General features: G+C 42.9%; 1 protein-coding gene across 1 annotated transcript in view; it reads right to left on the bottom strand.

Moving 5' to 3' along the window:
• The window catches only part of LOC126188655 (cilia- and flagella-associated protein 99-like), an 80,309-nt gene that overhangs the window by 13,960 nt on the left and 43,370 nt on the right, over nucleotides 1-22,979 (bottom strand). The window contains exon 6 of the mRNA XM_049930258.1: nucleotides 3,587-3,745. Coding sequence (XP_049786215.1) covers nucleotides 3,587-3,745 — 159 coding nt within the window. The remainder of the gene's footprint in view (nucleotides 1-3,586; nucleotides 3,746-22,979) is intronic.

Raw genomic sequence — 22,979 nt, forward strand, 5'->3', positions numbered from 1 at the left:
TGCACACCTTCCGGTAGTGAAATGTTTCCGTTAAAATTCTGTGAGCAGTGCTTCGTGAAACCTCAGGAACCAACGTGCAGAGATCATCCAGGGTGATCCGCCGATCTTCATGCATGTTTTGCTCAACCTTGAACACTGTCTCCTCAGAAATTGACGGTCTCCCGCTCCTTTGTTCGTCGTGAATTTCGGTCCGACCAGCTGCAAATTATCTACGCCACATACGAACACTTTTGACATCCATGCACGACTCACCATACACTTCCGTCAATTGGCGATGTTTACACTCTTCATGAAAGCACTCTTCATGAAAGTGTGACCAACTGCCACACAGAGTTCTGTACTTATAAAAAAAATAGGAGACCTTATTTTGAGATTACCCTCGTAGTAAATATTACAGTGTTTTCGCGAATAGCGCAGAGGCAGGAAGGCATTTTTAGACGTTTTTGAGGTCTTAAAGGCATATTTCATCCCTTAATACGACGCATTGCGGCTTGTTTATGTAAGTATCTTTTTGATATACATTTCAGGGCTGCTTTCGTAATACAGCATTTTCCTTAATATGGAATGAGGAAACTGATGTTCCGTCTTTGTACTCCTCCCGAAAATGATGAGAATATATTTTGCTATGTCTGGACGGTATGCAGTATTTCCCTCTCACAGCGTTCACTCAGAGAGCTCTTCGAGTTGTACTGATAGGAAATCTAAAGTCTAATTACAGAAATAAAACCACTAGAACCAGTGACCAGCACATCTAAAATTCATGTATATAAAGGAAAATATCGCTTGAACGAGTCCACTTACGAGTAAAATTTGATTCGTTTACACTTTACTCTACAATCAGGACGACTAGTACACATGTAAATGATGCAAGCTGGTATTATTTTTAATCAAAACACTTCCGCCAGAAGCTAATGTTTCACCATACTACGAGGGTCACTCCAAAAGAAATGCACACCATTTTTGTAAAAATACAGTTTTCACTCTGCATGTGTGAAAGTTTTACAGTGTGTAGATACATTCTTCCCGCTTGTTTTCAAACTTAGTTGAACCTGTTCCCGTTGAGTGGCGCCGTCACAGCATGTCTTCAAGATGGCTGCTACGTGCTGTCATACAACTCCTGTGATGTGAAAACCAGACAGTGGGTAACATCCACAAGAGGTTGAAATAGGTCTATGGAGACGCTGCTGTCGATCGCAGTACAGTTAGTCGGTGGGCAAGCAGGTTACGTGATGAAAGCAGGCACGGCGATATTGAGGATTGTCCTCGCAGCGGCAGGGCTCATACTGCACAGTCCGCCGCTCGTGGTCTCGCGGTAGCGTTCTCGCTTCCCGAGCACGGGGTCCCGGGTTCGATTCCCGGCGGGGTCAGGGATTTTCACCTGCCTCGAGATGACTGGGTGTTTGTGTTGTCCTCATCATTTCATCATCATCCAGGAAAGTGGTGAAATTGGACTGAGCAAAGATTGGGTAATTGTACGGGCGCTGATGACCACGCAGTTGAGCGCCCCACAAACCAAACATCATCATCATCATCATCATACTGCACACACTCCAGACAATGTGCAGAGAGTTAACGAATTGGTAACTGCTGACAGGCGCATCCCAGTGAACGAATTGTCACACTACGTTTGGATAGGGGAAGGAAGTGTTTGCAGAATACTGAAAGTGTTGGCGTTAAAAAAGGTTTGTGCCAGGTGGGTTCCCAAGATATTGACAGTGGCTCACAAAGAAACAAGAAAAACGGTATGCAGCGAACTTTTGGAACAGTACGAGAATGGTGGAGATGAATTTCTTGGAAGAATTGTGACAGGTGATAAAACATGGCTCCATCATTTTTCACCAGAGACGAAGTGGCAATCAATGGAGTGGCATCATGCAAATTCACCAAAGAAAAAAAAATTCAAAACCACACCTTCTGCTGGAAGAGTTATGGCTGCGGTGTTTTTCGATTCTGAAGGACTCTTGCTTGTGGACATCATCCCAAGTGGAACCACCATAAATTCTGATGCATATGTGATGACACTGAAGAAACTTCAAGCTCGATTGAGTCGTGTTCGACCATATCGGCAAAAGTAGGATGTTTTGCTGTTGCACGACAGTGCACGGCCACATGTCAGCCAAAAAACCGTGGAAACGATCACAAAACTCGGATGGGCAACACTGAAACACCCGCCTTACAGTCCTGACCTGGCTCCATGTGACTATAATCTCTTTGGGAAAGTGAAAGACTGTGTTCATCGAACAAGGTTTGAAGATGATGACTCCCTTGTGCACGCTGCCAGACAGGTTGGTCCAGAGTTTTACCATGTGGCTATACAGGCGCTGGTTCCAAGATGGCGTAAGGCAGTTGAGAGGGGTGGAAATTATGTGGAGAAATGAAAATATTGTTCCTAAAGGATGTATCTAAACACTGTAAAACTTTCAAACATGTAGAATAAAAGTTGGATTTTAAGAAAATAGTGTGCGTTTCTTTTGGAGTGACCCTCGTAACATTGCAGACGTCGGCTTCAAGTCTGTTACATCATGACAACTCCCCTTATTATACGAGGGTTGTCCAGAAAGTAAGTCCCGATCGGTCGCAAAATGGAAACCAGTGGGAAAATCCGGTAAAGCTTTGCACAGATGTGTTGGGCAGTGCCTCTGGCATGCCCATCGATGGTGTCGCGTCTCTCTTTTCAGTTTTGAGTGAACAGTGAGCACTTAAAGATGCGCTGGAAATAGTGTATCCCGCCAAGTATGAGGGCCTGGTTAGAGATTTCGACTGTGTAATGCAGCCCACGTAACACAACTGTCGAGCAGTTCCTTCTTGATGCCAATTCTCGGCCGCACACTGCAGGGGTAATGGAGACGCTCCTGCAGCGTTTCCGATGAGAAGTGTTTGATTACCCACAATACAGTCCGTAATTGGCTCCCCCTGAGTCTCATCTCGGCTCACAAGAACCGCTGGCTATGAAGACAGAATTTTTCCACATACAACGAGTTGCAGACCAGTGCAGACAACTGGCCGAAAGCACAGGCGGCTGCTTTCTGTGACGAAGATATTGGAAAGTTGATGCAACACTACGACAAAACACGAAGTTGGAGCGGCGACTATGTAGAGAAGTAGGTGGAAGGCGTACCTAACTGCTGCAAATAAAACGTTTCTGGTTTTCACTGTGGTTTCCACTTCGCGACCGATCGGAACTTACTTTCTGGATAACCCTCGTACACTGAAAGATAACCTCCAAGATTTGGCGTGTCATCTGTTTACTGCAGCCACCTTGCAGTATTTACACGTATGCAGTGATGCCAACTTGCAACAAGATGTACTCTATTGCATGGTATTCATATTATTTTGTCCACCCCCTGTATACGAAAGGAAGATACACAGTGTATAAGACGGTTTATTCAGTGTCTGATTTACGAGAGTAACGCTTCTCAATAGCTGATGGCGAATTCTTCGCCTGAGGCTGTGTGAAAATGTGTCGGTATTGAGCATTTGCGTGAGACACGTATCACGTATGAGTAGTTTAGCCACACCAGAGTTTACGAGAAGTATTAGCTTGCAGTTAAGTTGGTGTGATCGCCGTAACGCTGGGCAGACTGACCTCCGCGATGGACATCTCGCAGAGCAGTCCCAGGCCTGCGGTGGTGGCGTCGTCGCGGCGGCGCTCCTCTGCTTCTGCGCGTGCGCAGGCGGCGCGCACCTGCTGCAGCGCGCGCACCTCCCGGATCAGCGCCTCGCGCTGCCGCAGCTCCTCCTCGCGCTGCGCGACACACACACAGATACCGAGGCTGGCAGCTTACTGCTCCACACGGGTCTGCAGGCTAAGTAGGCTGCAGCATAGGGTCTTGCACCAGAGACAGACGCGCACCACAAACACTGGACACACAAGTAAACTAGTGACCTGCTCGGTTTTTTTTCCTTTATTGTTGTTTCATTCCCCTCACCCCTAGTGGGCAGGGTGAGGGCTGTCATGGGTACAATTTAACGAGAATGAGATAAAAACATTAGAACTGTTTTTTATTGTTGTTGTGGTCTTCAGTCCTGACACTGGCTTGATGCAGCTCTCCATGCTACATGCTACTCTATCCTGTGCAAGCTTCTTCATCTCCCAGTACCTACTGCAACCTACATCCTTCTGAATCTGCTTAGTGTATTCATCTCTTGGTCTCCCTCTACGATTTTTACCCTGCACGCTGCCCTCCACCACTAAACTGGTGATCCCTTGATGCCGCATAACATGTCCTACCAACCGATCCCTTCTTCTAGTCAAGTTGTGACACAAACTCCTCTTCTCCCCATTTCTATTCAATACCTCCTCATTAGTTATGTGATCTACCCACTTAATCTTCAGCATTCTTCCGTAGCACCACATTTCGAAAGCTTCTATTCTCTTCTTGTCCAAACTATTTATCGTCCACGTTTCACTTCCATACATGGCCACACTCCATACAAATACTTTCAGAAACGACTTCCTAACACTTAAATCAATACTCGATGGTAACAAATTTCTCTTCTTCAGAAACGCTTTCCTTGCCGTTGCCAGTCTACATTTTATATCCTCTCTACTTCGACCATCATCAGTTATTTTGCTCCCCAAATAGCAAAACTCCTTTACTACTTTAAGTGTCTCATTTCCTAATCCAATTCCCTCAGCATCACCCGACTTAATTCGACTACATTCCATTTTCCTTGTTTTCCTTTTGTTTTTTATTATAAATTAAAAATCAAAGATGGGCAGTTAAAAAACGAAAACATATACATTCCGAAAACACATCGCAAAATGGTGAAATTCTTCTGAGAAAAAACACTGAAGCACTACAGTTTCACATAACATCTGAAGGCCATCTGCTTATTTTGGGAGCAGAGAATATATTGCATAGGACTGAGGGGTGTGGGGTAGAAAAGATAGGGGTCAGTTATATGATATGGAGAGGAAGGTAGGGGTTGGGGTACTAGTCAGAATACAGAAGGTGAGGGAGACAGAAGGTGAGGAAGAGTCTGGTGTGTGGGAAGGGTAATGGTAACATGAAGAAAGGGATGGGGGATGCATGGAGATGATAAGGAAAGGGGAGTCCTGATGTGGAGTGGGGGTGGGAAGAGTTAAAGTTGGTAGGAGTGATAAATATTGGGGCAGGTCTCATTGTGTGGGAGGTGAAGTTGGTTGAAGTTTCGTTGAGACAGGAGTGGAGTGTATGTAGGTGTAGGTTACTGTTGTTAGATTTGGGGAAAGGGGACCAACAGCGAAATCATCGGTCCCATTAGGATTAGGGAATGAAAGTCGGCCGTGCCCTTTGAAAGGAACCGTTCCTACATTTGCCTGAAGCGATTTAGGGAATTCACGGAAAACCTAAATCAGGATGGCCAGATGCGGGTTTGAACCGTCGTCCTTCCGAATGAGAGTCCCGTGTGCTAACCACTGCGCCACCTCCCTCTGTTGTAGGTGTAGGGACAGTGGGACGTGTTTCTAAGGGTGCAGCAAGATACCTAGGTTGGTGATCAAATGGGAGACAATGGGGTTATTGGAATCTACTTTACAGATAGTATAGGGGATGCGGAGGCGTTCATTGTAGGTGACGAGGGTTAGGAATTTGATGAGATGGTAGAGCATCCATGTGGGGAAAGGTAAATAGATACTGAAAGCAAGATGGAGTGTATGTCGTTCAAGTGGTGGGGCTGATTTCCATATGCAACATTCACATAGCACAGGGTTGGTCAGATCAGGATTTTGTAAGTGCGAAGATTAGAGGAGGGGTGTAATTCACAACTCAGCCATTTGTTAGTTTTAATCTACTGTGGGCTTTTCTATTGGATGGTTGCTGAGATTTTCACGTTAACTGCCAGCTGAGGATTCATCAAAGATATTTTAGCGTGTTAGTTAACCAGTAAGCGCAGTCGTAAATAGTAAGCTAAACCTGCTCTGGGTTTAAATAGGTATAATTGTGTGCAGTCAGACTTGTCTGGCTTAGTCGTTATAAATTATATACATAAACCTTCCCCTTAAATCAGTCTGTCTAATAGTGAAAACCATATCAAAATCCCTAAATTAGTGCCTAAGAATTACCTTTCCGTACAGACCCGAAAACGCGACGGAGACTTTAATTTATAATGTGTATAGATATGTATAGATTATGATCAAGTTCCGCTGCTCTCTGGCGCTGTGGTGGCTTTTTACTGCTTTTTGCCGCCAGACAGAGAGTCCTTGTACCTCACCTACTTGTAGCTGTCATTATTGCTTCGCGATGTTCTTGCAAACACCAGTTAAATATGGGACAGACAGCAACACAAATGTTATACTCACAGTATTACTACAGGGTGATCAGTGGTTAACGCAACCGCCTGGCAGTGCTGTTGGAGAGTGTGTTCTCCCTCTGCTGAGGGGGCTTTGTGAGTGTAGATACCTAGCGCAAGTATCACGCATGCGTTAGGCGGTGCAATATACTGTATTGAGTCAGAGTGTTTCAAGTGAGATGGGGAAATACAAGTATTCTGTTCGGCAAAGAGTATTCATGTATGATTCATACTTGCGTACAGAATCAGCAAGTGTATTTTGAGAGTTATTTCAAAAGGAATTTCCCGATGTTCAAGATCCTAATCAGAGTACGATTCATCGTTCGGTAAATAAATTTCGTGACACAGGGAGTGTTCTTGATAGGAAAAATAGACAATCAAACATGTACAGTACTCACGGAGAAACTCTGGACTACATTGGACATGCTCTGGAAAGGTCTCCTAGAAAATCAGTTCGACATCTTTCTCAGCAAATGGGAAATTCCTATGGCTCTGTTCAAATGGCTACGAATCTGCTAGAGTCACAGGTCTATAAAATGACTTAAACAGTGTGATCCTGCAAAAATGTTGCGGTTTTCTGAATGGATCTTGAACAGCGTGTTTGACAGAGAAATTACCCATAACCTAACTTTCTTATCAGAAGAATCGTGGCACCTCCAAAATGCACGTGTTAATTCAGAAAATAACGGTTATTCGACTTCTGAAAAGGCTAACGTAATACACCGGGAACCCCTGCATGATCAAGAAGTGGGAGAGTTACGCGCTATTAGGGATGAGAGAATACTAGGTCCTATTAGCAGTGACAGGCATGTGGAAAAAATGTGCAGCCTTTTTTGACCATTAACTGAGAGATCGTGGTTTCGCTATCTTTCAGCAGAAAGCTGCGACGGCAGATACAACCAACTTCTCATTACAGAAAATTCTTGTCGTGTTTCAAGATAGGGTTATCATTAACAACATATGGGCCCCTGCTCCCCCAATTCAGCCCCCGAGATATCTACGACTGGCGTGTATTAAAAGAGAAAGTATGCAAATCACATCTACACGCTTTAGATAGACTTAGAACTAACATCCGTCAAGAAAATGCTACCATTTCTCAGAGGGAACTGCAGAGTGTAATGAGCAATTTCCTAAGCAGGTGTGAGAATTTCTTAAACAATGGAGGGAGGCAGCCCCAGCATCTCCTTGCTTAATATACGTGAGTAATTTATTTTCCTTTTGAAGTGTTTATGTTGTGTATGTAAAAAATAACTTACGTGCCAAACTGTCCTATATTTACTGCGAACATCCTGTCACCCGCACTGCGGACACAGCAGCCGGTCTCGTTGTGTTAACGATTGATCACCCCCGTATAACTGTAAGTTATATACACAGATATCCCTCATGATTAAATCTGTCTGTTAGTGAAGTCCACAACACAATTCCTACAGTAATCCCTGAGATAAACCTCACATATAGACAGAAAAACGCAGCAGAGGCTTTAAATTTTACGTGTAGATGTCTTCGTTATAATGTTGTGGTACAGGACCTCTCATAATCCTAAAACACGTAGACGTAGTTATTTTGTATGGACTTATTCCGCTGAATTTTTCCGATAGCAGTTGCCATGTATTAAGTCAGTCTTCATCTTTCAAAACCTGCCCTCCCTCGTGTTAAATTCCCATTATCGGCCAGTCGTATCTTCGACACTTTACTTGGCGAAATCGCTTAGACTTTTAAAAGGACGACTAGAGAAATTTTAACAGTTGAAGTGAGCTCGATTTCGCCGAAAACCGATTTATTCCATATCTCATTTTATCCAAACCGGGACACATAAAATCTGTTACTTATCTTAGCCAGACAACGAGTCTTGAGTCTTAAAGTTGAGGTAAACAACTTCAGGTAAGTTTATTCAATAACACTTTGTAGACCAAGCCCGAACATATCTTGGGTTACAATTTTGTATTAAAGGACCGCGCATGAGTATATATCATTACATATGAGAACAATGTCCGGACCTGTCCATTGTCTAGTGCTGCCTTTTGTTGTCAATTTGTAGAATTATTTCGAAAGAAACATAAATGAACGTAACGTCTGCTGTCGTGAATGGTCGAGCCAATAGGATGGCAATGACATAATTTCGTGCATGTACTCGTCAGGTTTCGCAGTTTGCTGTAATTCTGCTACAAATACGGCATATTTGTTGAAGGTACAAAAAGTTTCGGAAGAAGAGGAAGGAATTGCGCAATAACACGCCTCGTCCTTTTTAAGGATAATTATATTTTCTGTAAGAAATATTGTAAAATTTGTAATCTATAACACAACTAAAGTAAATGTGAAAAGTAAATCTTGTAGCTTGGACTCTTTTTTATTATTAATTACTCTTGAAAACACATCAATTGCATATGTGCAAGTAACCCTTTAGAAATGGCATAAATGTCCAGCTCCCTACGCTCGTTATTCATCTAAGCGACTGGTCTTCAAAGTTAAGGAGATATTGTGGAAACTAAATAACATATCTTTAGATCCATAGAGAGTGACAAGATAATAATTCATTCCTGACGTTGTCGATATGTCACATGATTGTTTTAGCAGGAAATTCAAAAGTGAAATATACAAACGCTTTTTTTTAATATGAATGTAATTTTATGAGAAATATTTTTGTTGCTGTAACAATTATACTACTACAAACTGGAAACAACACCGAAAATATGCGAACACCCCTATTGCAGCATTGTCAGGGTTGTACCTAACATGTAGTACAAAGCTGATAACTGCTGTGGTGACTGTATCCATTGTTGTAGGCGAATAATAACAGTCTAAGAGGAAAGAAAATCTACTGCTATAAAAACCAGGTTTTCGGATTTATCTGTGTAACATATTGTTATGGATCACCACAAAATACAAACTAACAACCATAAGAAGAATCAAAAATTTAAACGTGTAGGGGTCAAATAAAAATTCTAACCTTTTAATCTCATAAATTCATTTTGTAGTAAAATTATATACCATTAAACAATAAATTTTAAATATTGCATTACATGCTTTTAATTCGAAAACTGGACCCAAATGCTATATTTGCAGTTTAGTTTCCAAACAATTTCTCCAAGTGGGGTCCTCATCACAGGTTTAGACTGACTTTACAACGCTACACATTTGCCTTTCAAAAATTCTACTTCCTATTTAGACTCAGTATCTCGGTAAAATATGTAAGCGTAATTTTCGGCTAGGACATGAAATGGAACAGCGACACAGAGTTGTTGGGAAGGCAGATAATGGTACGTAGTGCACCTACAGAACGCTTGACCGACCCATTGTTGACTAAGGGAGACCGCGGGTAGTCGGGATAAGAGGTAAGATGGAATTCAGTTTTTTCTAGCACAGCTGTTGTCAAATTGGTTCAAATGGCTCTGAGCACTATGGGACTTAATTTCTGAGGTCATCAGTCCCCTAGGACTTAGAACTACTTAAACCTAACTAACCTAAGGACATCACACACATCCATGCCCGAGGCTGGATTCGAACCTGCGATCGTAGCGGTCGCGCGGTTCCAGACTGAAGCGCCTAGAACCGCTCGGCCACCCACGGCCGGCCAGCTGTTATCACTGAGCTCTAGTATCGCCCATGTCTAACAGTCTAACCATATTGCCATCTCTCACTTTAGTTTCAGTACGGTGAGAACTGACATACAAAAACCAGTGCAATTTTCCTGATTTCCACCCAGGTGGATATTTTACTTCATACGTTTGTTTTGTTTTTCTGTGACGCTCTCGAATGTGTCAAGACGTTTGGAACTGTTGTGATGATGTGTCATAACAATTGTATTAAAGTGCTGAATTGCTTTATAAAATTTTTGTAAAACATGTTGTCTAAAAAGTTCGTTGGAGCGAGTTCAAATCTTAGTTTAGGGGTATGTTGGCATAGTCTCTGTGATGTATATAAGTTAATCCCTCTCTCTCGTTTTTTTCCATGTACATATTTCCTTAATTTATTGAGTTTTAATGTTTTCAGTAATGAAAATGAAAAAAAAGGCTATGGAAGCTGAATCAGTCTACATCTACATCTACATGACTACTCTTCAATTTACATTTAAGTGCTTGGCAGAGGGTTCATCGAACCACAATCATACTATCTCTCTACCATTCCACTCCCGAACAGCGCGCGGGAAAAACGAACACCTAAACCTTTCTGTTCGAGCTCTGATTTCTCTTATTTTATTTTGATGATCATTCCTACCTAAGTAGGTTGGGCTCAACAAAATATTTTCGCATTCGGAAGAGAAAGTTGGTGACTGAAATTTCGTAAATAGATCTCGCCGCGACGAAAAACGTCTTTGCTTTAATGACTTCCATCCCAACTCGCGTATCATATCTACCACACTCTCTCCCCTATTACGTGATAATACAAAACGAGCTGCCCTTTTTTGCACCTTTACGATGTCCTCCGTCAATCCCACCTCGTAAGGATCCCACACTGCGCAGCAATATTCTAACAGAGGACAAACGAGTGTAGTTTAAGCTGTCTCTTTAGTGGACTTGTTGCATCTTCTTAGTGTCCTGCCAATGAAACGCAACCTTTGGCTCGCCTTCCCCACAATGTTATCTATGTGGTCTTTCCAAATGGTTCAAATGGCTCTGAGCACTATGCGACTTAACTTCTGAGGTCATCAGTCGCCTAGAACTTAGAACTAATTAAACCTAACTAACCTACGAGCATCACACACATCCATGCTCGAGGCAGGATTCGAACCTGCGACCGTAGCGGTCACGCGGTTCCAGACTGAAGCGCCTAGAACCGCACGGCCACACCGGCCGGCTATGTGGTCTTTCCAACTGAAGTTGTTCGTAATTTTTACACCCAGGTACTTAGTTGAATTGACAGCCTTGAGAATTGTACTATTTATCGAGTAATCGAATTCCAGCGGATTTCTTTTGGAACTCATGTGGATCACCTCACACTTATCGTTATTTAGCGTCAACTGCCACCTTCCACACCATACAGCAATCTTTTCTAAATCGCTTTGCAACTGATACTGGTCATCGGATGACCTTACTAGACGGTAAATTACAGCATCATCTGCGAACAACCTAAGAGAACTGCTCAGATTGTCACCCAGGTCATTTATATAGATCAGGAACAGCAGAGGTCCCAGGACGTTTCCCTGGGGAACACCTGACATCACTTTAGTTTTACTCGATGATTTGCCTTCTATTACTACGAACTGTGACCTTCCTGACAGGAAATCACGAATCCAGTCGCACAACTGAGATGATACCCCATAGGCCCGCAGCTTGATTAGAAGTCGCTTGTGAGAAACGGTGTCAAAAGCTGATGGAAATAATATTTCATCTAACTATTCAACTGCCCTAACGAAGACCTAAGTTTCAGTGAAAACCAAGTAAAAACAAATGACACAGAGATTGACATCGCAAAGGAGGACATAGTAAAAGCCGTATGGAAGACGAAAAGCAGTACAGACCAGAAGACGATATGGTAGATGCAGAAACATTGAGTAATGGTGCAAACAGACTACAGACTGAGCTATGCAAATTCACTCAGCGCATTTGGAAGACTGAGGCGTTTCCAGAAATCTGGAAGACAGCAGTCATTTACCCAGTATACAAGAAAGTAAACAAGATGCTCTGCCCTGACTAATGATGGCTCAGTTTACTTAACAAGGCGTACAAGATCCTTTCTACAGTTATTTTAGAAAAAACTAAAACCATTTGCAGAGATTATCATTGGAGAACATCAGACTGGATTCCGCCCAAACCGTTCAACTACTGACAATGTGTTTACTGTTACGCAAATTGTAGGGAAACGGAACTGTTTATAGTTTTTCAAAGATCTTATGACAGTATGCATCAAGGCAGCCCCTGTAACACCTTGAAGGCGTTCTGCATTCCAAACCAACTAACTGAAATGACTAGGGTATGTATCACTGCATCAAGAGTGATAGCGCAACCTGTAGGAACATACTTGTAGCCTTTTCCCATAAGACATGGATTAAGACAGGGGAGTGCACTGTCAAGTGTACTGCTTAATCTTACCCTGAAGGAAGTCATTAGAGACAGCTGAGTTGAAGAATGTGTAATGGTCTATGAATAGAAGGTGGCAGGTTTCAGATATTTGCTTAGGCAGAGAACATAGCTTTGGTGAGCGAATGTGAACAAGATCTTGCGGAGATAAACGAAATGTCGCCCCAGCAGCAAGTGAAGCAGGGATACTTACAAGGGAACCTCCCCATCGCACCCCCCTCAGATTTAGTTATAAATTGACACAGTGGATAGGCCTTGAAAAACTGAACACAGATCAATCGAGAAAACAGGAAGAAGTTGTGTGGAACCATGAAAAAATAAGCAAAATATACAAACTGAGTCATCCATGCGCAAGGTAGGCAACATCAAGAAGAGAGTGGGCTTACGAGCGCCGTGGTCTCGTGGTTAGCGTGAGCAGCTGCGGAACGAGAGGGCCTTGGTTCAAGTCTTCTCTCGAGTGAAAAATTTAATTTTTTATTTTCAGACAATTATCAAAGTTCAGGCACTCACACAAAATCAACTTCGCTCTCCAAAATTCCAGGACATGTTCAGATTTGCTTGGACATATGCAGGTTTTGACGGGCTACACAGGGAAACATTTGGAAACGTAAAAAACACGTTTTGACAGAGCACAGTAAAAACTGTGCGACTGTGAAACTGTTGCATTCATTTGTTGCAGTTTATGTGACAAACTCTTATGTTCTCATCACTTTTTTTGGAGTAATTATCACATCCACAAGAAAACCTAAATCGGGCAAGGTAGAAGAATCTTTTTACCCATTCGCCAAGTGTGCAAGTTAGATGGGTCGACAACATATTCCTGTCATGTGACGCACATGCCGTCACCAGTGTCGTATAGAATATATCAGACGTGTTTTCCTGTGGAGGAATCGGTTGACCTTTGACCTTGCGATCAAATGTTTTCGGTTCCTATTGGAGAGGCACGTCCTTTCGTCTAATAATCGCATGGTTTTGCGGTGCGGTCGCAAAACACAGACACTAAACTTATTACAGTGAACAGAGACGTCAATGAATGAACGGACAAATCGTAACTTTGCGAAAATAAAGACAGTGAAATTTTCACTCGAGGGAATACTCGAACCAAGGACCTCTCGTTTCGCAGCTGCTCACTCTATCCACAGGATCACGGCGCTCGTAAGCTAATATCGTCCTTGATGTTGCCTATCTTGCGCATGGACTACTCAGTTTGTATATTTTGCTTATTTTTTCATAGTTCCACACAACTTCTTCCTGTTTTCTCGATTGATCTGTGTTCAGTTTTTCAAGGTCTAGTGTGTTGGTCACTTCAAGCACCTAGGTTTGTGTAATTGTTACAAATACAGACTGAAGAACATGAAAGAATTTCCGATGCCTCCAGGTGGCTATAAGCCCTCAGAGATACGTTCAAATCTAAAGGCAAATCACAAGTACTGTGACAAAGTTCCTTCAAGTAGAATCTTCATTGTTGCAAGACCTACCACAGCAATCAGTGTTATGGTTAAAACGTTCCTTTTGGAAAATTATGAATGACTGTGCTGGTAAACCTCTTACGCTATTTGATTTTCAAACAGCTGAGCAAAACTGAACGTATTCAGACATTTCTCTCTTTACTTATTCTGATCATCACTAAACTGACACACAATCTTTTTATCGCAACGCAGTCTGACTTTCAAAAATGGTTCAAATGGCTCTGAGCACTATGGGACTCAACATCTTAGGTCATAAGTCCCCTAGAACTTAGAACTACTTAAACCTAACTAACCTAAGGACATCACACACACCCATGCCCAAGGCAGGATTCGAACCTGCGACCGTACCAGTCCCGCGGTTCCGGACTGCAGCGCCAGAACCGCTAGACCACCGCGGCCGGCAGTCTGACTTTCAATAATCCCTACAAAAGAATGGCCCTGACTAACAATAACCTATACCTTTCATGAATCACTTACCTCACAAAAATCTTCGTTACTCGAACTACTGCAATACAGCGAGAGCCAATATTGCTAGCTAAATAAAAGATTCTAACTACTGAAGGTACTAACTACTGATAGGCATAGTTAGCAAATGAAAGATTTTGATAGAGAACAAACAATGTATTTACCTTAAACGTGTTCAAAAATCATCATATATATATATATCTATCAATTCATGACATCCATCTTTACAAACTTCCTTTTTCTGGCGGACACACATCCAGATCGTCCGCTTACAGCAACCTCTCAAAACTCTGGCATCTCTCTCTCCCCATCCACCACTGCTGGCGGCTCACCTCCAACTGCCGAATGCTACGTGCTGTTCACATCCAACTGCCCAACACTACACAAGCGAATATTCCAACAACGAGTCCAACCAGCCACCGACTGCACACAGCAGTCAGTGATTTTCATACAGAGCGCTACGTGGCGTTATCAACATAAAAATCTAAACAGCCTACTTACAAGGTCAACGGTTTCCTGACAGGCATCATCCGTCTCGACGAGTGTTTATTTCTCTCGATCGACGAATGTGGAAGACTGGTTCATTGGAAAGAAGAGACGAGGGGCCAGGCAACATGAAGATCACTCGTGCATCCGATTCTGAAGAGTAGTTGCTGGAACGTGTTGCAGCAGACCCCATTACAAGTACTCGCCGTATTGCACGTGAAATGGACGCTGCAATACTAGCATGTGGCGAGTACTCCAAGAACAACTATTACAGCCATATCACCCACAACGATTCTGTGCAATGCTTGTGACTGACTTTGCACCAAAGGTCGCACTGAGTCAGTGATTGCTCCAACAACGGACTGATCGACCAGATTTCCTCCAAATCATGCTGTTTACCGACGAGGCCTCATCTGATCGTCACGGTTTTTAGAACAGCAGGAATAGCCATGTGTGAGATGAGGAAAACTCTTACGCTGTAGTAGACTCACACCATTAAGTACGTTTTGCAGTGAATTTCTTGGCCGGCTATGTACGTGACAATCTCACTATGCCATATCCTCTACATGGGCGTCTGAATGGCCATCTGTACTTTCAAAGAGTTATACCCGAGTTGTTGTAGAACGTACCCTTGGTTGCTCTTGAGAGGATATTGCTACAACATAAGAGTGCACCGCCTCACTTCAGTATGTATGTCCGCAACCATCTCTGTGGCATATTTCCTGATCGTTGGATTGAAAGGGGATGTCCTATTCCATGGCCTGCGATGTCATTTGACACAAATCCCCTAGATTATTTCCCATGGGGAAATCTAAAGTGATTTGTGTATGAGAACCCAGTCTTTATAGAAAAGGAATTAGTTGCCAGAATTGTAGATGCCTGTGATGTGATTCAAACACACCAGAGGTATTTGTCAGGGAGCGTCAGAATCTTGTCTGCCCATGTCATGCTTGCATTGAGGTTGATGGTCGTCAGTTTCAGTACATTATGTAAGATACAGTACAAATGGTACTTTCATTGCATCAATGATGATATTTGCAGTTAACTACTGTAAATAAAAAAGTACACAGCAATGTGATTTTATTCCTTTCACTTCCTTAAGCTGGCTTCTCCGACTCCATGTTCCCTACCTCAAATTGTTCAGAGGAGCATCCACTATGTCCTGTAAAATTTTTGCACACTCTTACGAAAACACCCTGTCTAGCGTCGAGCACGCAAGAGCTCTGCTCAGTTGACATCAGCTGAAGCAGTCAACATCATAGTGTAGGAACAACGAGTTGTTAAAGTTTCTGATAAACTCAGACTTTGGCAAACGTTGAACACTGTACGTTAGGAGAACAGTTTGTTAGAGGTCGCACAGGATTACTTGGCCGGTGCGCGAAAACGCATTCTCTTTCTCACTGTCAGTGGTGGGCGACCACCCGTGTCTTCTGAAGGGGCGACCGACTCTGTTGCCCATCTCCTACACAGCTGTGGCCTTGGTCCGTTAGCCAACGAAACATTCTCTGCCCACCGTGGCTATACTCGGCAATGGAGGCGTTTGCAGGCCAGTTAGACTGCAACCTTTCTCAGACGACGTAACAGAAACTATTCGGTAAAAAAAAAAAATGCTTCTCATACATTTCATAGCCTCATTCGTCAGCTTCATGATGAACTGCCTATTGTTTAGTTAAAGGCGCTAGTTATTGTGATATTTCTATATCTAGTAATGTACTGTGCTAAATTCGAATACTTTGCTAAAAAAAAAAAAAAAAAAAAAAAAAAAAAAAAAAAAAAAAAAAAAAAAAGGGGTCGCTATGAATTTACGTATGGTACATGTTCGTCCATGCATTCCTGTGTGTGACATGGAACTAACATGCTAGCATATTGAATTTTTCTTTAAATTTCAGACGTTATCAATATATATCTGCAATCTTGACAAAACGGATTACATGCAGTGCACTCACTTCCAGTAGTCTGTGCAAATTAGACTGGAAGAGAAATATTCCTATCACCCTTCAGATCTCATAAGCGGTTCGGGATGCCGAAACGAATTTATGGGAAATGATAGCATTAAAAACGGACAGTATGTTGCCGCGTAGGTAACATGTGAAACTTTCTTACCTACTGCAAAATATGAGTGACTACAGGTTTTTTTCAACGAAATAGTGCAGTTCTTCAAAGGACAATCGATGGCCCGTGAAATGAGAATTAGTGTGGATTTTGTAACACCAGAAATGAAACAATGACATGTTTTTTTATACCAATCATGAGCTTTTCATAACTTATTGACCTTCGCTTGTCCTCAACTGCTTCAGGATTCTCCCGCAATTGCAGCTACATTAGCGTGTTAGTGAGGTGAAATTGTGTAAACACTGCTGTGTTTTGGGGTAAGAATCTAATTTTAACATGGCAACAAGGGAAAGAAAAATTGGTGTACAAGACAGCAGGCGAAAATAATCGCACTGTCTGATCCAGTTTCAGCGCAGTCCTATGCCCGCTGTGTTTTTAATAATAAACGGTCGACTTGTCGAATTATTTTTCGTATTGGGATAACCTGTTAATAAGATCGTTTGCAGACTCGCTAGCTCTAGCTTACAAGTTGTGCGAGATACTTATTGGTGAAAGGCTTGCGCTGTGAAACTACACTGCGGAGACAAAAGTCATGGGACAGCGATACGCACATCTACAGATGGCGGTAAGTGCACGTATACAAGGTATAAAAGGGCAATGCATTCGCGGAGCTGTCATTTATACTCACGTGAAAAGTTTCCCTATGTGATTATGGTCGCACGATGGGAATTAACATCTCTGAACGCGAATGGTAGTTGGAGCTAGACGTATGGGACATTCTATTTCGTAAATCGTTAGTCAATTGAATATTCCGAGATCCACGGTGTCAAGAGTGTGCCGAGAATATCAAATTTCAGGCGTTACCTCTCAGCACGGACAACGCTGTGGTCGACGGCCTTCACTTAACGACCGACAGCAGAGGCGTTTACGTATAGTTGTCAGTGCTAACAGACACGCAACACGGCGTGAGATAACCGCAGAAATCAATGTGGGACTTAACGACGTGCGTATCCGTTACGACAGTGCGGCGAAATTTAGCGTTAACGGACTGTGCCAGCAGACCATCGAGCGAGTGCCTTTGCTAACAGAACGACGGCGACTGCAGCGCCTCTCCATCCATATCGGTTGGAACCTAGACAACTGGAAAACCGTGGCCTGGTCAGATGAGTCCCGATTTCAGTTGGTAAGAGCTGATGGTAGGGTACGAGTGCAGCGCAGACTACACGAAACCGTAGACCCACGCTGTCTGTAAGTAGGCTGTTTAGATTTTTATATTGGTAATGCCACGTAGCGCTCTCTGTATGAAAATCACTGGCTGTGCTGTGAGCAGCCTGTGGCTAGTTTGCATTGTTGTCTGCCATTGTTGTCATGAACTGCTATAGCTGGATGTGAACAGCGCGTAGCGTTGCGCAGTTAGAGGTGAGCGGCCAGCAGTGGTGGATGTGAGGAGAGAGATGGCGGAGTTTTGAAATTACATATATTATGACTTGTGATGATATTAAGGTAAATACATTGTTTGTTCTCTATTAATATCTTTCATTTGCTAACTATCTCTATCAGTAGTTACTGCCTTCCGTAGTTTGAATCTTTTATTTAGCTGGCAGTAGTGGCGCTCGCTGTATTGCAGTAGTTCGAGTAATGAAGATTTTTGTGAGGTAAGTGATTTCTGAAAGGTATAGTTTAATGTTACTCAGGGTCATTCTTTTGCAGGGATCTTTGATAGTCAGATTGCGTTGCGCTAAAAATATTGTGTGTCAGTTTAAGCACAGTTTTGTATAAATTGTTCAAAGGGGACGTTTCATGTCAACAAGGCACTGTGCAAGCTGGTGGTCGCTCCATAGTGGTGTGGGCTGTATTTACATAGAATGGACAGGGTCCTCTGGTCCAACTGAACTGATCATTGACTAGAAATGGTTATGTTCGGCTACATGGAGACCATCTGCAGCCAAATGTGGACTTCATGTTCCGAAACAACGATGCAACTTTCGTGGATGACTATGCGTCATGTAAGTTGTTCACGGTTGGTTTGCGCACCATTCTGGACAATAAGAGCGAATGATTTGGCCACCCAGATTGCCCGACATGAGTCCCATCGAAATTTATGGGACGTAATCGAGAGGCCAGTTAGTGGACAAAATCCTGCGGCGGCAACACTCGCGCAAATTTGGACGGCTAAAGAGGCAGCATGGCTCAATATTACTGCAGGCGACTTCCACCGACTTCTTGAGTCGATGGCACGTCGCGTTGCTGCACTAAGCAGGGAAAAAGGAGGTGCGACACGATATTAGTAGGTATGCCATGACTTTTGACACGTAATTGTAGTATCGAGTATGCAAGCACTAGGCCAAGATTGTGACCTCAGTGGAAGCAGTCAGCATCATAGCGTAGGACCAACGAGTTGTTAAAGTTTCTGATAAACTTGTTTTTTAGTACATATTTAACATTGTACCTCAAGAGAACAGTTTGTTAAGTACTGCATCAAGCGAAGACATTTGTAAATTATACACTACTCCTGTGTTCCACAAGATTTCGGGCGAACTGCCGGATGTTTGCAACTTCCTGCCACAATACTTCGGCGCAGAGTCTGCTGGCCATCTTTAGGTGATACTGGCGAACACTCCCTGAGCTGTGGTATTTAAGGCCCCTCCGGCACATGCGTGGTGGCTTCACTTGTCGTTGCGCGTGCGCTACTTGAGCGCGTTCGATTCTGCTGCGTCGCGCCCTCCGTGGTGAAAACTCGCCGCATCGATGTCAATTCGATTGTCATCCTGCGGTTCCATCACAGACCTACGCCGGCTACGGAGGACACGCAGTTTTTCGACAGTTGGATTCAATGCCGAATTCAATTGGTAACCGCCGCCACGATTAATAAAAGACTCATTGCCAGACAGCCGTATTTCCACGGGTTCATTAATAATAGAACTCCAAAAGTTAGACGTATGGGCCACAATTTTTGTCTCATTGTAATTCATGGCATGACCAGTGGAAATACAGTGTTCGGCGATGGCAGACGTACAAGGCTGAAGAAGGCTAGTATGCCACTGATGTTCCACTATGCGATCCTGCACAGTACGCGTCGTTTGCTGAGCAAGTGGAGAGAGCGCTGCAGACCTGTAAACGACGGAATAAAGAAGAGGAAAAGGCTTTTAAAACGACTGCCTATTTACCATGTATTGGAAATATTTCAGCGCAAATAGGCAGAATACTAAGAAAATATAAAGTGGAAGCAATCTTTCGCCCTCCTGCAAAAATTTCATCGCTGTTGGGATCTGTCAAAGACGATCTAGATCTGCGCAAGTCAGGTGTTTACAGGATTCCGTGTGAATGTGGCAAATCTTATATAGGGCAAACGACGCGTACTGTGCAGGATCACATTGTAGAACATCAGCGGCGTACTCGCCTTCTTCAGACTTGTACGTCTGCCATCGCCGAACACTGTATTTCCAATGGTCATGCCACGAATTACAATGAGACAAAAACTGTGGCCCATACGTCTAACTTTTGGAGTTCTATTATTAATGAATCCGTGGAAATACGGCTGTCTGGCAATGAGTCTCTTATTAATCGTGACGACGGTTACCAATTGAATTCGGCATGGAATCCAATCGTCGAAAACCTTCGTGTTCTCCGTAGCCGGCGTAGTTCTGTGATGGAACCGGCGGAAATACAATGGAATTGATATCGATGCGGCGAGTTTTCACCACGGAGGGCGCGCGACGCAGCAGAATCGTACGCGCTCAAGTAGCGCACGCGCAACGACAAGTGAATCCACCACGCATGTGCCGGAGGGGCCTTAAATACCAGAGCTCAGGGAGTTTTCGCTACTATCAACTGAAGATGGCCAGAAGACTCTGTTCCGAAATATTGTGGCAACAAGTTGCAAAAATCCGGCAGTTCGCCCGAGATTTTGTGGAACAATATGTACGCCGGAAAAGTTTTAAATCTCACATCAGTACTCCTGTGGTACAGAAGTCTGTCAAAGTTAAGTAGATCTTGTATTCATTAATTTAATAAAGTGAACTAATATTTCATGAGTTACAACTGCTATGTGTCGCCTCACCGTGCAATCAGAGAACTGTCTGTTATGACTGGGAGAAAGTAGTGTCGTCTGGTCATAACAACAACCAACGTAGATAAGACGGCGTAAGTACTGTTGAATATGTTAAGGAAAAAGGAGTGAGAGAGATGAGAGGCTCTAGAAAGCTATGCCGACAGGTTTTTACGAGAAGAGGAACGGTTTCGTGTGGAAGCTGCTTGGATTTCGCAACAGCACTGGTGGACAGGCGCGCAGAAACGGTCCAGGAACTGCTGAGGCAGCCACGCAGCGGAGCAGTGACGCCGCAGCACTTGGGCACGTCGGCCCATCCATCTTCTGGCCGTGACGCAATATCGGCTTGAATGTCTCCCGCTGGCGCGAGTGGAAAGTCGTGGGAGGGCTCATCCAGACGGCTGCCTGCCTGCCCACTCGAAACGCCGGCATCAATGCGTCTTACAGCGAGTTTAAGTAAACTGAGCGCTACTATCAGTAAATACTCCTTATTTACCTTACTATAGCAACACAATATCCAACTACCGTTTAAACTATAGTGGGGTATTTCGTTTCAGCCATCGTGGCACAGACAGTGAAATAAATAGAAAACATAACGATAAAATCTGCCTTCTGTCGCTTAACAAAGTTTTTACTCTGTCAATGTAAGAAGTCACAGCTTCATCATGTGGGCTTGAGTTGTTATACAACGACCTCCACTGCAATGTCAGTGTGCAAGAGACACATATCAACGGAAGTTACAGAGCATCATTAACTGCAGTGTACGCAATGGTGCTGGAGTATACACACAATTACACAAGAATGTATGTAGGTTTTAGCTGAAACTAATAAAAATGAATATCCACATTGGAAAACTGATCTGTCCTATAAGAAATTAATAGCACAAAATCGTGCACATGGTACAGATGCACACATAAAAGGCACTGGCTATGAGAAAGTTAGGTACCATAGCTTTGAATTTGTCAAAAAACCTTCCTACAAAATAGCAAACATCGTACAATAGTGCCATACAAATATAAGTTTCTATACAAAACATCTTTAACATTAATTCACAATCCAGAGAAAACTCGCTTCTGAATTAATTCACAAACCAAGTCAATCTGATAAGTTCAATCAGCTGACTCAAAAGACTAAACACTAATTCAGCAAAGTTCTAACAATAGTCAGAAATTCCTCGACATACAAAGACACACACACACACACACGCGCGCGCGAGCGCGCGCGCGCACGCACGCACGCACACTACAGCTAAGATACTTCACCTCTGCTTCTTTTCCCAACTTTTGCTTTCTTGTGTCAGTCAACATATTCCATACACCCAATCTGATTACACCTATGAGTTCGCTATTAATAATCTCTGTTGATTTGTCGTATTAACAAATGGTTATTGTATATGGTATAAAAAGTTTTTTGCATTATGTATTCCTGCACAATATAGTAGAATTCTTGCATGTATGAAACCTGCATGATTGTTAAACAATTCACTTATGTTTTGTAACCTGATACACTAATTTACATGCTCAAATTCCACCACTGACAAGAATAGATGACATTATTATTTCTTCTGCAGGATATGTAACAAAAAATTGCTTAAAGGTTAAATTGTGTTGTATAGTATTTAAGTTATTTAGTGTATTTGTACGAATTAAATATTCACGAAATTTGTCATTTTCTTTGAAATTTGTAATTTTATCTTTGACAACTGTGTATGTTGATATAACAGTGTAAACAACAATGAGAGCTACGTCACTGTGTTGTTATATACACAAGAAATCACCAAACTTCATTCGTGTACTACTAACTTCAAATAAAATTTACATATACTCTTTTGTAATTCTGTATATATTCCACCACAATTTCGTAACTGCTGTGGTACTAATCCACAGAACGGTCAGCTGTCCGTTTATCGTTGAAATGACTTTTTTTTTTACTTGTAACTAAAAGTTTTACTCCACCAACAATGTATGTGTGTATCCAGATCCCGCTCAAGCTAATGCCGGCTCTGGGTGCTGACGAGTCCTCTCCATTTGGCTCAGTCCTCCCACCAATTTTCTTACTCCCAGGTCACAGCTCTCCTTTCCACAGATATTCTCATTCCCGTTTTCCAACGTGTCCTTGGGAGCCCTCTAGGTCTTCTTCTATCCATCTTTAGTTCTTCCATAATTTTGG

The sequence above is a fragment of the Schistocerca cancellata genome, chromosome 5 (assembly GCF_023864275.1).
Source record: "Schistocerca cancellata isolate TAMUIC-IGC-003103 chromosome 5, iqSchCanc2.1, whole genome shotgun sequence".
Classification (NCBI taxonomy): Eukaryota; Metazoa; Arthropoda; class Insecta; order Orthoptera; family Acrididae; genus Schistocerca; species Schistocerca cancellata.